The 12,951-nt window shown below is 37.1% G+C and overlaps 1 protein-coding gene across 1 annotated transcript in view; it reads right to left on the reverse strand.

Annotated features, from left to right (window-relative positions):
• LOC119659380 (neurogenic locus protein delta) overlaps positions 1-12,951 on the reverse strand; it is a 92,454-nt gene that overhangs the window by 49,206 nt on the left and 30,297 nt on the right. The window contains exon 2 of the mRNA XM_038067441.1: positions 1,326-1,640. Coding sequence (XP_037923369.1) covers positions 1,326-1,640 — 315 coding nt within the window. The remainder of the gene's footprint in view (positions 1-1,325; positions 1,641-12,951) is intronic.

Consider the following 12,951-nt stretch of genomic DNA (forward strand, 5'->3'; position numbering starts at 1 on the left):
AAGCGTTTAGATGCCAATGTTTCCATAGCAATCAAACAGCACAGTAAATGTCAACTTTTTTCATTCCCAAACCATAAGCTACCGACTTCATTCGTAAATCTGACACAATAAATTGGTTTCATCAATAATTCCAAAATGACTTTCTCAATTTTTCAAGGCAATATCTCTTAACTAACCATCCCACTCCCACTGACCTGACCAATACAAAAACGATCGGTTTTGCACCAAAATTCCTGTATAAACTCACCAAGTATTTCAACGAATTTTTTACCACAATCTGAAATGTAAAAATCCAGGGATAAATTTCGCATATGTCCCCGCTATCTATTTTTGGCAACTCTCATGTTGTGATGAAATAAGAAAAAAAAACCAAGAAAACGTGAAAAACTGTTGACTAAACTAAAGAATGGGAGACGCTGATGAATGTCAAATTTGTTACTCTCTTTTTCTACAGAAGTTTTATGGGCAGAGTAGAAAGATCGCGTGGTGCCATTGGTTGGGTGGTGTGTTTATTAATTCTCCCCGTGCTGGAAAATGTACGAAAATATGATACCAAATGTTTTATTGCAGTGCCATGGAATAAATATATATATATGTTCGCATATTCGACATATTCAATGTGTGCTAATTTAATTCCGGACTATTTTTAGATGATCAAACTGAAGTGTATGCGATGCAGATACCACATATGTACCCTGGTATAATTCCAACATGATGTCTGACATGAAAACGTGCGGATTACGGTTACAGAGATGTAGTTTCTTCAAAGATGTAGGCAATGCAAATGATCGGTGAAGAGTGAAAGGCTGGAATGGGATTAGAGAAACTTTCGATTGCACCGTTGCAGGAATTTCGTTACATGGGGTAGAAATTTTAGATTTGATTTTTTGATGAATTAGTTGGGTATCTACACGCTTTTCGAGTCGAACACATTCAGAGATGATGCAAAAAGTTCAAAAGAGATTGTGTTCAATAGAAAGCTTCAGAATGGACAGAATGAGACCAAGATACATCACTTTAGAGAAAAAATCGCAAAGAATTTCAGCAGAGTCAACAGGGAGCGATTGTGACCTAGGCTTTACAATAAGTTGACTCAAGGATGCGCTGTGACAGTTGACAGATTGCTTTTGACTCTGAATAGAATTATCCTTTCTGGCATCTTTTTCTATGAAGAAAACTTCCTAAAAAATGCCACCAGCTTCAAAAATTTCAATTGCGATCTGAGCGTGCAATCGAATAGCACAAAGTTCCACCAATTTGTTCGGTTTTCAACAAAAATAGGTCTTGAAGCTTAGATCTAAATATATTAGTCAACATTTACTTACCGGCCATGCAAAATTGAATGGAAATTGAATCGGATTCAAAAATCCACGATATTTTTGTTGTGATGTAATCCTTGTTAAATTCACTGAATTTTCACCGAGCACAGGCGTTACAACATCACCAAACGTACACTGTGATGTTGTATCAATTTTCGTTTGATAATGTTTTAAACAAACACGAAATCTTGTTTTACACGTACCCGAACATTTGCCCGTTACCGCGTCAATATCACCGCTACAACATTGTCCTTCGTTATCGATGCCGTTCTCATTATTAAAATATTTCAAACGTAATTCAAATAGGCCGGAACTTTCCACCTGTAAGTAAAAAATTAGAAAACAAAAATTAGCATTTAGACATTGTTTCAGGATGGAAATCATATATAATCAGTGAAAGCTAACATGGGGCTTAATTAACTAGAACTGAGATCAGAGCCATTAGTTTGTTCTCTTGGGACTGAACCAGTCCTGCGTGAAACAATAAAAACCGAGAAGGGGCTAAACCTTAGATTTATATTCCGCATGATTTTCGGATGCAATTCAATGCCTCCTTCTCTCATTCCAGTGTCTTGAAAACCTTTCTTGAGGGAATAATAATGCCAAGGCTAGATGATGATTAAGCTGGATGGCTATAATGTTAAATCTTTTCTGTAAATATCTCCACTAAATACCACACGTCAGATATTATGCAAATTAGACAGAAATATGATATTCAAAGTACAAACACGCTCAAAGAAAACACCGTCTGAGTCTCAGGCTCCATGATTTTAAGACAGTCATTTGCGTATCATTCTATGTTTTTTTCTTCATTTGGCCTTTTTTTTCGCTCGTTTTACTTTTTTAATCATCTCATCTTAAAGGTGTCAAACGATGAGCTAAAATAAATAGATGATTTCTGCTAGGATTATTTTGCAAACAAGAAGACGGCATTAAATTCACGTAGTCGTAGTCAAGTGAATGAAGGAGTGAATAGCAGCGCTCCGTAATGAAAAAATTCGAATCAAAGCCCGAGGAGGCAACAGGAGAAGAAGAAATAAAATACATGTACCCCAAATTGCTTTATAAATATTAGATTTGTTAAGCTTGAGTGAGTTTCTTGCCATGCCGGCTACTTAGTGAAATGTTAAGACTCTTTTGGCCATGCTGGGTTACAAGAAATGTGATTCGAGGACTGACGATGATAGTGTGATAATCAGATTGCAATGTCGCAGCTGCTTTCCCATGTCTGAAAGCCAGTCATCTGCTTTGACACTACCGAAAAAGGATACCGATTAAGATTCTCATCATCGTCAATTAATTGCAAAACGTACATACTCTGCTGTACATGCAGTTGAACCATCGCCAAAAAATTGACTTAGTTATTCTTTTCGGAGAAGTTCATTCGCAGGAAACTTGCGAGATACCCTCACCATCTGTCCAAAGTGAAGATAATTCATCACCGAAAAGAAAGCTTCTAACCGACTTGACCACACTACATTGTACCAGATTCTCCTGAATAAAAAAGGAAGGGCTAATAAAATATACCAGAGATACACATCACAACCAGATAGTCGCGACCAGGTGAATTTTGTCGCTATCTCTTAAGATTTTCTTATCTGAATTGTTGTCATCTTTCAATTGGATTTCTGGATCGTTGTACAAAAAGTGGTCACCATTTCCGATTTTCCTGTGATCGAATTACTTTATAAATAAAATGCTGTCGCCATTCTTGAACATTAATATATACGCATTCGTATAGATCCATGCGATCAGCATTGAGTGATCTTGCCAACAATACCGAGTTGCACGATCAATGATCCTCAATAGGCATCATGGATCGGATCAACGTAAAAGTGCGGATAAAAGCTGCAGCAACCAGCAAGATGCAATGGCATTCTGGTCCCAGGCACTTACAGGTTGCTTGGTATACAGGTTGATCACTTGTGCGATCGCACCAGAGCCTTTACCGCGTACACTCTCTTCTCATGTTCAACAGCGTGGCGGTGCATTTCTTTAGCATTCCGCAATATGATCGATCGACACAACACACAATTTCTTTGCCCACCACAAAACTTGTTAAAGTTCAATTATCTTTTAGTGGTGGAGGCTCTGTTTTTTTCGACTCCGTGTCCGCGCTTTGTGCAAGAAGGCAATTGACTTTAAAGATACAATTTATTACTCTCCCAGGTTGCAGTAGGAACATGCCTAGAACTAGCTTTCCCTCTCCCCGTAGTAGTCTAGTTGGATTAGGAAAGGAAAAGGTTCTGACCTAGCTTGATTTTCAGCAGATTTCCCGGAGTTAAGACTTACTCTAGACTATCGAATAAGTTTCGATCCTTCATTTTGCACTGAATCATTAAAGACGATGGCATTCAATGTGCTGCTCATTGGTCAGACTAGACCTGGATCCGATCAGCTGGCTTAGCAATTCAAAAGCATGCAAAGAACTGAATACTGAGAAGAATGGTGGGAAAATTCGATGCTATGAAAGTTATTCCTGGACGAACTATGAGAGGAAATCCACTGCAGGTTGTTGATTGCCAAGCAAAATTGCATTTGCACGATCGCTGATCGATGAATGTATTATGTGGTGTGCGTCTCAGGAGTCTAGAGAAACGCGACGGTGGCCGTGACGACGAAGTCCAGCAGGCACATCGATTCCAATTGAACACCATATGCCGGTGATGCAGAGAAGGCAAGAGTGAAGATCACATGCGAAAAGACCAAGCCTGATCAACGTATCACTCGCTTGCACTTATCCTGCAATGCAACGGCGACTGCAGTGATCGTGTCGAACTTTTCAGTGAAAAATAACAAAAACAAAAAGTAAATAAAATCGTAAGCCGGTTTCAATTTACTTAGAAAATGTACTGAACCACAAACAAGTGCATATATATTTCTTATAGCGCTCATTACAAGGAAGAAAAGTGATTATCATGCGTACAGTTTGAATATATGTGAACCATTGCATGTTTGAGGAGGAGAATTACACTTTCCAACAGTATCCACGACATATGTAGAAATGTTTGGTCGCAGGCTGCATAGACAGACAATTCAAGAAAACTTATATACTACTTATCATGCCCCAGGAGAAAGATAAAAAGGCGGCGATCGCGACGGTATAATGCCTGGAATTTTCTAAGGTAATACCTTACAAGATACATATGGATCTGATCAACGTGACGCGACACTGCACGTACAGTACGCATATGTACGCATTGATGATAACTTGTGTCGCCAAACGTAGAAAACTACCGTTTCGTATGATCGATCACTGATCGATCGATAGATCAACTAGTGAGACTAGCCCGGTATGACTCTTTGAATTGTGGCGCCATAACTGTTAAGTGTTTGTGATTGGTAAGAAGTCCCTTTGCCTGCGGAGGAAAACATATATGGTGGTGATGTGACAAATTGTATCTTTGAAGTATGTAATAGATGGCTTGAATATGCTGGGATACAGTTTGAGATGCATGAACCCTTTTCTATGGTAAGCACTCGTTTTTAAAAGCAAAACAGTGTCAGTTATAGCATTTTTTTCGTAGATATTGGCCCAACTGTCTTATAAAGTCTAAACAAGTCTATAAAGTTTAAACAAGTCTATAAAGTCTAAACAAGTCTATAAAGTCTAAACTATATATTTCAAAAAAATCCTAGACTAAACTAAATGTCGCTGACTGTTAGGGAGAATCTGTCATTCCCAGATCTGAATAAAAATCGAAAATGAATCTCGAAAATGTGCAAGCGGGTTGCGGATTGAAATAGCGGTATTAAACTTGGCTTTGTTTCGATTTTCTTGACAGGAATCTAACTCGGAGATAGCTGGGAAAAATCGCCAAATATGGGATAAGTTACACCAAAATTTTCCACATTTATGACTTAACAAGTCGGGAAACCGGAAGCTGGACGCTTCAGGTACGAAAGGTTTTGTGTCTTTCTTAGTACGTAGCACGTAATATATCCATATATTATGTGAGAGTATCCACTTTCAGGTGATATTGACATTGATAGTCTTCAATTTTCAAAAAAGCAACAAATTTGAGGTATTATAACTCTGTTAGTAATAGTGCGATTTCCACCAAACTTGGTAAGATCATGCTCTATATTATAGCCTATACCACTGCAAAATTTCATGGTACTAGAATGAACTTAAGGCGGGTTTCTAACCAATTACAGAAAATTGTAGTAATATACTATTATTAACTTTATTTAAACAGATATCGACATGGAAGGTATTTCGGAGCCCAGGCACCAAGTAGTGGCAGCCTCCTGATTTTTTTCAGATTTTTCGGTTTGGTAGTTTCTGAGAATGGCCCCCTTAAAGAAGTGATCACTTTCAACTCCCCCCCCCCCCCCTCCCCACCCTTCCGACGAATGTAAAAACTAAGATCGCCTTTGAAAAGTACTAATCGAGACCTTTAATTTGATACCCGACATGACTATATTTGATGAAAAAAAAAATTTACACCCCCCTTTTGCATGTATGGGGACCCCCCCTTAAATTCGACGTAAAAGGATGTAATTCACTGTATGCGTGAGCGTTCACAGTTCCCACCTTTCCACCAAATTTGGTGTCAATCGCTATAACCGCCTCCGAAAAAAATGCGTGTGACCGACAGACAGACAGACAGACAGTAAACCGATTTTAATAAGGTTTTGTGTTTACACAAAACCTTAAAAACGAGAATGTGGAAGTCGAACACAAAGGAGAGGTTATTGCCTAGGCATTCAGGTACAAATGGTGTTTCTCTATCTAGCGTAACGTATCAGGCTGGTGAAGAGACACTCCAAATAACCTCATATTTTCGCGTGATCTGTTGAATTGACAAGCAAATTTCTAGTTTTTATTGTGGTCTTATTTTCACCCAACTTAATCAAATATGTACATCATTCGAAAGAGCTGTCTCGGTTTTGAGGAATTTTTGTAATCACGGCCCATTTTGAGATAATCACTTCCGACCCCTTGACCGGTTTGGATTGATTTTTTGTTGACTTTTTAAGCATAAAAATGAAATATTAGGTCAGGTTCAAAGCAGAAGAGTCGAAAGTTGCACCAGACCATGGTTAATTGCTGTGAAGATAACAGGAATCCCCACTATAAAAAAAATTATGGGTTCGGAGATGAAAATTACACCCAGGACGAGGTAACGCATCAGAAAAGATGACCTTAAGCTCGGAGCGCACAGCTGTTAGCGACAGTTACCGAAAAATTCTCTCTTCTCTTCACCGATGCAAAAATGTTGACGATAACTGTATTTGAACCGTCAAAATGATAGCTTCCACAATAGTTTGGCCGGGAGTGTCGTACAAACGGATAACAGTTGCATTTTTATGAACAAGGGTCAAAACTCGAGCTTCTAACTACCAAAATGATGTTTTAAAGAAAGCAGTAAAGCCACTAAATAAACCCTCTTCGGAGAAAAGCACTAGATATTCCAGTAAGACTCAGCACTGCCACATAAAGAGAAATCGACTCAACGTTGGTTGGAACCTACTTACTCAAATTTATCGCTGCTGGAGATTGGCCTTCAGATAGCCATCATTTTAATCCTTTAGACTAGCAATCCTAGCAATCGTGGAATATTTTAGAAAATACCACTTTACGATTACGGCAAGACGCAGACTGTGGACGCTCAACTGGGAAGTTTATCAAAACCGTCCGTTGGGACAAATTTTAATACTAATAAGATTGTTTTCACACAACAAAAAAGAAAACGCCAAAGGAAACAAAATGGCGGCTCTTCGAATGAGACGACATTTTAATTGGTAAAATTCAAAAAATTACTTTTATTATTTTTTTTAGGACATTTTAAAAGAAGTAAAACCAACAAAAAATTAAGAATAGTGTCTCCTGTTCATTCTTTAGTGAAATGTGTTAGAAAAGGATTACAGTACCCTATATTGCGCAATGTCGCCAGCATTGTGCTCGCCCGCGATTGTTACCCTAATTTAGCTCAGGTACTCATTGACAACTGAGTCCACTGGTATCGTCACGTCACGATACAAATCCCACTGCTGTCGTACGACAGCCTAGTGCTTTAATCACTAAGCTATTCGGATACCCCCTAGTAATAGAAATGATATTTATTATATTGAGGTCAAGCAAGAATTCAATCAAACTAAATTTGCATATTCAAAAGCCCAGGTTTCTTGCAACTTCAACGAATGGAAAAGACGTCAAAGGAAACAAAATGGCTTCAATCCATTTAGATAAATCATAACTCGCTTGTACGTAAATGCTTTTCTAATGAGAGAACTAGTAGATAAACTACTTCTATAAATAGAAAGATCTCAAAAAACTGCTTTTATGAATAGGATAACATTCTAAAACCACTTTTATGAAAAGGACAACGATCGAGCTAAACATTTGACTGTAGATCATAATTCTATAAAAATTTCATCAACCTTCAAAACAGAATCAATGAGCACACGTCCCATACGACCTTTATGACTCTTTCACTCCCAATCATTTCCCATTTTTATATCCACTCCCTATTGAAATATAAAAGACATCTGTTGATAATTTTCACGTCTTCATCCCAATAACAATAATTTATCTGAATTTCTTTAACATCGATTTCAATCCAAACCACTTTACGCATAAAAATTAAAGCACTCTATAGTTTATAAATCAAGTTTCGCGCTAACCAATTCATTCAATGAGTAAACTTAATCAAACTGACAATTCCAGAATTCTGAAAAACAAGCGGCTAACACAGTAGACAATGGCAACAAATTCGCATGGCATTATATTTAGCATATTCTGCGCGTGAAACGAATTCGGCGATTTTTCAAAAAGAAAGCCCAAAGTTCTGAATTGATCTCAAAGTCGCTTCTTGAAATAACACATAAAAAGGCAATATTTTATCTGGAAACCTTAATTTGATTTTATTGTGAGAAATGATATAAAGTAGACTTTTTTTTAGGCAAAATGGATCTAGAGGCTTAATGAGTCAGGCAGCTGTTTGTTGTCGTCGCGTCAGTTTGATTCAGCTCAATGGTAATGACGATGATTATTGGTGGATCGTAACAAATGCTTGGAACAAAAATATCACCACATGTTGGTTTCAGAGCAAGATTGTTTGAGTTTATGATGCTTGTAGCTTTCACAGCATCCAGCGGATCATTTGCGACTAGGCTACAGTGATCATCGCTAAAAATATTTACTAAAGACGGATCTGCCGCTTCTAGAGTTCCACATCTAGACGTGGTCTAGTTGGAATAGGCTATAAATAGCGCAAAATACACAGTAATTGATCTTTAATAGAACACCAAGGGAAACACACGAACAGCAGTGGGTCGTGTTTGCATAAAATGAAATTGTCTAGAAGTTAATGAGTTGTAATTGCAACGTGTAACTAAACATGAACGACGATGCAGTTGATCTTGACATGCAGATGAATTGATCTTCATTGATCGTGCTGGGAACTTTCGGATATTCTTTTTTTTGGAATTTTCTACTTTCCTTTTTCAAACATTATATTTCGGACAATCATACATCGTCCATCCTTCCTTTCTTATAAAAAAAAACTCAGAAAGAATTTCTCTCCAAATCCTCTGTGAACAAACCAATCGATCTTCACCGAAACCTAATCATCAACTAGATGAAAAGAAAAAAAGAAATCCTCCCTGCTGGCATTACTAAATTCAATTAGCCAATTAACTAGTAGTTCAATTTCGTGCGCGGTCTTCAGTTTTGATGTTTCTTATACCGATTTGATGGATAACTGACTATTGGTAAAAATCAAATGATCGACGAGCGGAAAAGATCGGTATGGCGCAGGGGAGAGGCTCGCGAAGCAAAACAATAATGTATTAGATATAATCAACAGATTAGATACAATCGAGCATGGGATGCTGTGCTATTGTTGTTGTACAATTGTATGGTAAAATATTTTTTTATATATATATATATAAAGAGGATTTAATTTCATAGCATTAGACAATAATATTTGGCAACAGTGGAATTTTACTTTTATTTAGTTAATTAATTTATTTTTTATGTAATTCAAAGCAAAGTACGTTGAGCTTTTGGAAGCTGAAGACATCTGGTATTGTTTTAAGGTGTTAAAGCATCAACAAGTTCAATGAAATAGCCAAAAAATTAGTTTTGACATTTGCCAAAATTCTGTCAAAAAATAATAAAAATATACATAAACATTCATTGCCCAAGCTTGAACGGACTGAGGGTATGCGCGATCTTGAGGATAAGAAGCAAATCTTATTTGCATACATCTCGACTTATCTAAATTTTGTATAAGGGCTACTGGTTTCTTATTGGTCCAGTTGCAGCGACCGAAACAGGAAAAAAAGATAGAAACAGCATTTACCAAAATATTCAATGAATTAAATGGAATGGTCAAAATAAAAAGCAAGGACCAACTCTGACCCCCAAAAAAAAGGCTTACTCTACTTGCAAATGATAAAAAAAAATTGACAAAACTTTCAAAAATCGCTTTACTTCTTAAAAATTCATTTCACTTGCACGGTATTTTCCACTTCTCTATTTAAATGTCAGCAACAGGCAACAGTAGACATCACAAGAAAGCGTTTAATTGCTTTAAAATCAACTTTCATCTATAATGCCACCACTCTATGCCCACTTAATCTTTCATTAAATCCCCTGTCCAAAAAGTGTTTTTCTCCTTGATTTTGCATGACAATCAACGCGTACAGCATTGGTTCTGCACCATCAACAAGTGTATTGTCCCATTTCAACTGTATATACTTCCAAGTTTTTCTGTTACCTCGTTCAAAACACCTTTTTCATTTTCCAAGAAATTACGCGAAACCAATTATCATGTCAGGGGGTCCGTATTTTCAGTACAACAGCATCAAAAATCACGTCTCTGACTCTATCATTCTCTATTCTTTGCTAATCAACTGTTTTTTCCATTGAGTTGGGTTTTACTTTTTCTGATAATAAATTACCCCATCATTTATTAAAAGTGTTTAAATCCAAATGAAATGAATCTATTTGAACGACAAGAGATGAACGGACACGGCCAAACTGTAGTGTGGTCAGTCAAATCAACAAATGAAGCCATGGCAATGGTTGGGATGCTTTCAATGATTCAAAAAGTCACAAGCTCCAAAGTGCAGGAAATTATTTTTTAGATTTCAAACATGTTTTTTTTTTCATCGGATAATTAATAACATGCAGAATATCTTTGTATCTACAAGGTTTCGAGAAGAAAATCTAGTGATGATAAAACGGCTACAAGGAAACCTTTTGATGCAGGTTGAAACGCTTGATTATCAACATAAAGTTAGTTAATTAGCGTAAATTTATATTCAGAAAAGAGTTGTGTAAGCACAGAGGTCGCGAAAGGGTTAACGATGAGACGAAAAGTTCTATCTTCGGTAGAGGAACGTGTGAAGTAAATTTAAATTTCAGTTTTGATATTTGAAACTTGAAGAGAAAACGTTACTACTTCAATGGTAGCAGTGGGATTTGAAGAAGGAAATTCGGTGTTTATTCCGAAATTTCTACCGGAAAATCTAGTGAAAGGCTGCATCAAGTCCAGTTGTCAAAACTTTCGACATCCAACCCACCTCAGGAGTTCACAATTAAATTTAATATTGGTAAAAATCAATAGAAAATTATGCCGTTTTTAGCTGAACTTAATTTTTTAATTGTATATTTCGGGAACCATTTATTCCCTTTGTCATTGCACGTGCGTATTTCAGGAATAATTTGTTCCCTTCATCAATGTTTTCCTTCTTTACTTGATTGAATGCAACAATTGAATGAAAATCGGGGACCTATACAACCAATTTCGACATTTTTTTCCAATTTTTTAGGTGATCCAGAATGAAGTTTTCTGTTAATATTTGATCTGTCAAGCTATCTCCTATTCCACGACTGCGAAAAACCCTTATTCACCTCAATCTGATGATCGACTTCTCCCTGGATTGCTTTTCAGAACAAACATTACCTACTTTTTTTGAAAATCGAGTAACACCTCATGATTCGGTGGCCAAGGCAGAGGTCTTTTCCCCACCTTCTGGCTACATAGGAACTTATTAATTAGTTTGAAATGGAAAAACGGTTACCAAACCACTTCGATACCGTCAAGAATGAGCAAACATGTTTGCTGAAGTGGCAATACATTATGACATTTTTTAAAAACGCCAAGGAAAGAGATCCGTGTTACGCTAGCTGTTTTATCCCACGGAATGTTTAGAAACGCCAATTTTAAAAAGGCAATGTCAAATAAGCCAAAGATGGATTTCGGGCACAGTCAAATATATCAAAGGCATTTACTTCCGATGGAATAATAATGGATTGTGTTGATGTGATGGAAAAATGTTAGCGCAAAAAAGCGAAAACCATAGGATTCCTTCTTAGGTAGATTGGTACGTAGATTGAGAAAATGATGTAGACGACAACTCTAAAAATCCAGGGCTCATATGGTATATTAGGGACATTATACAAGACAAGCAGTAAGTCATCTTCAATAGCGATGTCTATACGTGGTTCAACTTTACCGAGATCGCGCCGAAATAAGGTTGAAAATTCACGCAAAAATGAACCATATGGATTTTCATCGTGATAATGCACGTTCATATATGACACTTGATTGACAAATGAAGATTTTTGATGGAATAAAACAGAATATCATTGATTACAATATCGACACTGGGTCCGGGGCCAGCGAAAATGGAACCTTGGGATCGCCAGAGTAAACGATCTGGCGGAAAGTCTAGCTCTCGAAAAAATTAGGAGGAGAAACAACAAACTGTAAGAATGGTACAACCAAACATCCAACACGACTCGGACACAAAATTGCACCTGAAAAGGATATGTTTCATAGAAAAAAACAAAAAGCAAAGAAACTCATTACAAAGGGACTTTGTTCTAAAAACATTCGAATTTGACAGTCAGCAAACGGTGATGTAAGCACGGTAATCTACAAATAACTAGCTCTTGGAATTATTGGTAATCTATCCAAAAAGTAATCCAATAGATAAGTCACTGCATAGAAGTCTAAAAAGTTAATTAATGCAGATATGAATGCGGGTTTTTTTCCTGCACGAAGCACTGATATCCGGAAAAGTTGAACGGAATAGCCGATGAGCAAAGGAGATTAAATCCTTCGGCCCATAGAAAAGAAGAAGCGACAGTTCAAACTTTTCAGACAGCGGCAGCAGCAGATGAAACTTATTGCCGGAAGACGGCATTAATAGCGCAAATGTTTGAATGACAGGATAAATTCCACATATAAATACATCCTTACCCCCTCCCCCACACAAATGCAAAAAAAATATCCTGCCAAGAAAACAGCATCTACAAATTCTATAGCTTACATTATTGAATCCATCATGGGTACATCAAATTTAAGGCTATTTTCAGAGGTATTTCCCTGACCATTTTTTGCGAGTAACACAGAATACCCCCTCTCTTCCAAATTCTCCACCGTAAACTTCCACCAACAAGGCGAAACACGTGTCCCTGGTAATTCAAAGGAAATCAACTAATCATTTCGATGCACCAATTAGCTTTTCCGCGAGCTTATCGGCATCCTGACATAATAGGTCGATGAATTCTAACCAGGTATTATCCAAGTTTCCAGTCAAAATTTCGCTGTCAAAATATTTGAAAACCAACCTCAGCAAATTGAACAAAACCCGCTCAGCAAACGCTATA

This window comes from Hermetia illucens, chromosome 6 (assembly GCF_905115235.1).
Source record: "Hermetia illucens chromosome 6, iHerIll2.2.curated.20191125, whole genome shotgun sequence".
NCBI classification, from domain to species: domain Eukaryota; kingdom Metazoa; phylum Arthropoda; class Insecta; order Diptera; family Stratiomyidae; genus Hermetia; species Hermetia illucens.